The sequence below is a fragment of the Arachis duranensis genome, chromosome 1 (genome assembly GCF_000817695.3).
Source record: "Arachis duranensis cultivar V14167 chromosome 1, aradu.V14167.gnm2.J7QH, whole genome shotgun sequence".
NCBI lineage: Eukaryota > Viridiplantae > Streptophyta > Magnoliopsida > Fabales > Fabaceae > Arachis > Arachis duranensis.
Window position 1 is genome coordinate 66,345,031 of NC_029772.3, and position 4,888 is coordinate 66,349,918.

A 4,888-nucleotide genomic window follows, 5' to 3' on the forward strand; every position below is an offset into this window, starting at 1 on the left:
GAAGATCTCGTCCGAGATCGACCTCTAGTTTCAGGTAACCCTCGGAACAGTAAGCTAGGAACCGTAGTATATTAAAACCGTCCACACACCTTGTATATATAGCATTACATGTTAGTTAGTTAACAACATTTTATCAAGAATAAACACTAAGATTTTAAGGGGCACCTTAAAGATTTACATTGAGTTCAATGGAAACTCTTAATTTCTACTTGCGTGACATACATAACTGATATATGACTTATGAGCTTGAGAACACACAGCCCGTGAGTTTTGAGCTTAATTGTATGGTTACATCAAACCATAAATTTCATTCCTGTGTGTTTCGCACTTCTTTTCTATGCTTGCAATCTTTATTTTGTTTTAAATCTATATGTCCAATAATAGAATATAGATGGATACCAAGAGATGATTAAGGCCATTATTTGTATTTGTGCCCACTTGTCCCAAATAAACCTACCTTTTATGCCATCCTTGTTAGCCTCCTTGAGCTTTTTAATCCCCTTCTGTTTTATAACCACATTACTAGCCTTAAGCAGAAAAACAAATTAAAAATCCCAAGTTGAATCCTTGGTTAGCTTAAGATAGATATTTTGTATAATTTAAGCACGAGGAATTTTATGGGAACATCGGATGATAAAAAAAAGGAGAATTAAATTGAATAAATTATTTGAAAATTTGGGAAGCATGCTCATGTGAAATCAAAATAATTAAATTACTGTATGCATTGAAAAAAAAAATATTTCAATGCACATAGGACAAAAGTAAAAAATAAAATGCATGAGCATGTAACACAAAAGTGGAAAGATTTGGGTAGCTAGGTGAAGAATTATGAAATTACATATGTATATGTTAGGTGAGATCTTAGACTAGTCAAGGATTCACTTTGTTAGCTCACTTAGCCTTATATATACATCCTTACCCTTACTTCAGCCTCATTACAACCTAGAAAAAGACCTCATGATTTTTGTATGTCTATATTCAATAATTGTTGATTGATTAGAGGATAAACAAAGTTTTAGAAAGCATGACTAGAAAAGAAGAGAGTGATTAACCCCAAACACTGAGTGACTAGAGAGTAAACACACAATCCAGTAAGGGTTCAACAGCTCATTCTCATGTGTCCATATTTAACTTTCAATTGTCTTGCAAGTTCTGAACTTCATTCAACTCAATTGTAATTGTGCTTTAATATGATTTGGCCCTAATTGTACAAACATGATTCCTTGAAGATATGAATTAATTTAACTACATGTATGCTTTATATATAGGTGAATAATAACTAGAATTGCATGACTCATTTAGGTAGTTGCATTTAGAATAGATTGCATTGCACATGATTCCACCATTATACCTCTACTCTTTTCTCTTGGATTTAGCATGAGGACATGCTATTGTTTAAGTGTGGGGAGGTTGATAAACCACTATTTTATGATAAATATTATGCTTAAATTGAATGATTTTATCAACTCTTCACCTACTTATTCATAAGAACTTTCATGGTTTTACAATTCCTTCCGTAGGATATGACATATGAGAAACCATGTTTCTTATGCTTTTAAATAATCAAATTTAATTATCCTTTATTACCATTCGATGCCGTGATTTGTGTGTTGAGTACTTTCAGGTTTTTTAGGGTAGGAATGACTTAAAGGATGGAAAGGAAACACACAAAAATGGAAGGAAAGCACAAATTGGAGTTTTTGGAGAAACTGGCAGCGATGCGTCCGCATGGACGACGCGAACGCATGCTTTGCGTAAATTAGCATCGTCTCGAGCTCATCGACGACGCAAACATGTGACTCGCGAAACACAACTGACGCGGACGCATGACTAACGCGACCGTGTGGAAGAGCAACACTACAGACGACGCGACCGCGTGACCCACGCGGACACGTGACATGCGCGATCTGTAGAATTTGCAGAAGTCGGCCCTGTAACGGCCTAGCCCCGAAGAAACGGTGCTTTTTCGTGATCAAATGGAATTTTTACAGAATTTTTAGGAATTTCAATGGATATAAGCACCTCTACTGCACAGGTGCTACATCATCAAGCTGCTGAGTCAGCAGCTTGATTGCACAGGACACCTCTCCTAATCTAAGAAGACACGTCGCGAAGAGGAGGAGGAGACTTTTTGAGACGCCTAGTCTAACTTCAGTACATTATAGTGTCTCCCTCACTTTTGTTAGCATGATTAGAGGGAATAGGCATATCATAGAGTTAGGCTAGCCTGGGTGCCAGCTTAAGGGCTTTTGGTCAGGCCAAGCCCTGGGGCGTCTATTGTACATATATGTACATACTATATGAGTCACTGACTTAGGGGTGTTGTACTATAGCTCTATGCTTATATAACTGAGCCACTTCTGTAACATGATGTATATTATAGTGTGTTGTTCCATATTCTGTTATCTTTTGTTTTATGTATGTGAATGTTTAATTATCCCTTGATATATGGAAGGTATGCGACTTTAAATTATTCTTGTTTTAAAAAAAATTTACTTGTAAAATTCGCGGTGTTTTAACAACGTACAGGCTTATATTTATTAATTAATAATACAAAAAAGGAAAAACAAGTTGGTAACATTCAATTTCTAGTATGATCTAGACATGCTAGAAGTTGGGTCGTTACAATTTGGTATCAGAGCCAGGTTCTTCCTGTTAGAGCCTGGGGAATGGACTGAATCATGCTTTATTGCATGCTCTGTGGTGTGTCTCATGCTTATAGGGTATCTATGTGATATGTGTTGCATGAATGTCTTTGTGCTTTCATTCTGATAATGTTCACGCCCAACTTGAGGTATTAAGACTGATCACCTTGGTATTGATTGTTTGTTGTGAACAGAATCAGGATGCCTCCACGGAGACGTAGCGATCGGGAAGGGTCTACTGTTAACAATCCGCCGCGAAACGATGATAATCTGGTTGCTGCGATTCACGCTATGGCTGAGGCTGTGCGTGAAACGGTGACTGCTACTACCTGAGCAGTTAACCGTCCGGGGGAACGTAATGGAGAGCGTAACAATGACCATAACGGTGAGAATGGTGGGAACGGTGATGGAGATAACATGAATCATGATAGGCCTATGACATTAGCTGCTTTCTTGAAAGTTAATCCACCGAAGTTCAAGGGTACGACTGTAGCAACTGAAGCTGATAATTGGTTCCGAGGCATAGAAAGGTCCTTGAGGGCACAGCATGTCCTGGAAGAACAGTATGTAGAATTTGCTACTTATATGTTGGAAGGGGATGCTCAGCACTGGTGGCAGGGCATTCAACATTTTTCCAAGGTTTGTCAAGGGAATCTAGCAGATTTCAAACAGTGGAAGTGTTTAAAATTTGAAGGAGGACTCTGTGAAGATTTGTTGAACTCAGTGGTTCCATTGGAAATACGAAATTTTGCAGAGTTGGTTAATAAGAGTCAGCTAGTAGAGGACTGTGCTAAGAAGATAGCTGCAGCTCGGATGAATCGCCCAGGATCTTCTTTTCAGAATTATAATCGGTATACAGCTCCTCAAGGAAGGAATTTTAAGCAGGGAGCAATGCCTTCACGAAGGTACAATCAGACTAGAAATGTTCATGCACGTCCTATAGGAGGGAATGGAGGAAGAATGAGACAGGATATGGGTAAGCGACCTCAGCAGGCGCAGATGCGACCAGTATGTAGGCAGTGTGGAAAGGAGCATGGAAGTAGACCTTGTCAGCTTACAGGCATTATCTGTTTTTCTTGTGGTCAACCTGGACATATGGTTAAGGACTGTCCGAAGAAGCCGGTACAAGGAATAGATAGGCTGCGACAGCAAGGACGTGTGTTTGCTATGACTGCTGATGATGCAATGAAATCAGGCTCCCTAATCCAAGGTCAGTGTTATGTCAAATCTCGACTCTTAACTGTACTGTGTGACTCTGGTGCATCACATTCATTTATTTCTGAGACTGTTGCGCATGAGTTGGGATTAGATTTCACCATGTTAGATTATAATCTAATTGTTCGTACACCCACATCTCAAAATGCCTTGACTAGTCAAGTATGTCAACAGGTGCCTTTTGTTATTGAGGCTAGGACTTTTATACATGACCTGCTTTGTTTGCCTTTGTGTGGTTTAGATATTATCTTAGGTCTAGATTGGTTGTCTAAGCATCATGTTTTCCTTGATTGTTTTAAACGAATTGCTATATTTCCATCATCTGAAATGCACGCTGAACTAGTTGAGTCTTGTACTTTCTATTTGAATTCCCTAAGAGTTATTTCTAGTAATAGTGGGTTAGAGGGTTACGTTCTACTATCGGCTAGCTCAGAAACTAATGAACAAGACTTGGAGCAAATCCGAGTGGTGAAGGAGTTTCCTGATGTTTTTCCGGATGATATACCTGAGTTTCCACCTCAAAGAGAGATAGAGTTTAGTATTGATCTGGTTCCTAGAGCCAGACTAATTTCTATAGCACCGTATCGGATGTCACCGTTGGAACTAGCAGAGTTAAAGAAGCAGTTGGATGAATTGCTGGAGAAGAAGTTTATTCGTCCGAGTGTATCACCATGGGGAGCTCCAGTGTTACTAGTAAAGAAGAAGGATGGTGGAATGAGGTTATGTGTGGATTATCGGTAATTGAACAAGATCACAATGAAGAACAAGTATCCACTCCCAAGGATAGATGCTCTGATGGACCAGCTGAGAGGTGCGACAGTATTCTTGAAGATTGATTTGCGGTCAGGTTACCATCAAATCCAGGTGAATGAATCAAATATACCTAAGACTGCCTTTCAAACTAGGTACGGTCACTATGAGTATACGGTTATGTCCTTTGGACTGACTAATTCTCCTGCTATATTCATGGATTATATGAATCGCATTTTTCGTCTGTATCTAGATCAGTTTGTGGTAGTCTGTATAGA

At 39.0% G+C, this 4,888-nt stretch overlaps 1 protein-coding gene across 1 annotated transcript; it reads left to right on the forward strand.

Moving 5' to 3' along the window:
* The first annotated feature begins 3,062 nt into the window (after positions 1-3,062).
* LOC107494431 (uncharacterized) lies at positions 3,063-4,601 on the forward strand. Its single transcript, XM_016115469.1, has one exon. It carries the CDS (start codon positions 3,063-3,065, stop codon positions 4,599-4,601), a length of 1,539 nt encoding a protein of 512 aa, XP_015970955.1.
* The last annotated feature ends 287 nt before the right edge of the window (positions 4,602-4,888 follow it).

What these genes read in the sequence shown, in the direction of transcription:
- LOC107494431 (XM_016115469.1), top strand. Translation starts at nt 3,063, where the DNA reads ATGAATCATGATAGGCCTATGACATTAGCTGCTTTCTTGAAAGTTAAT.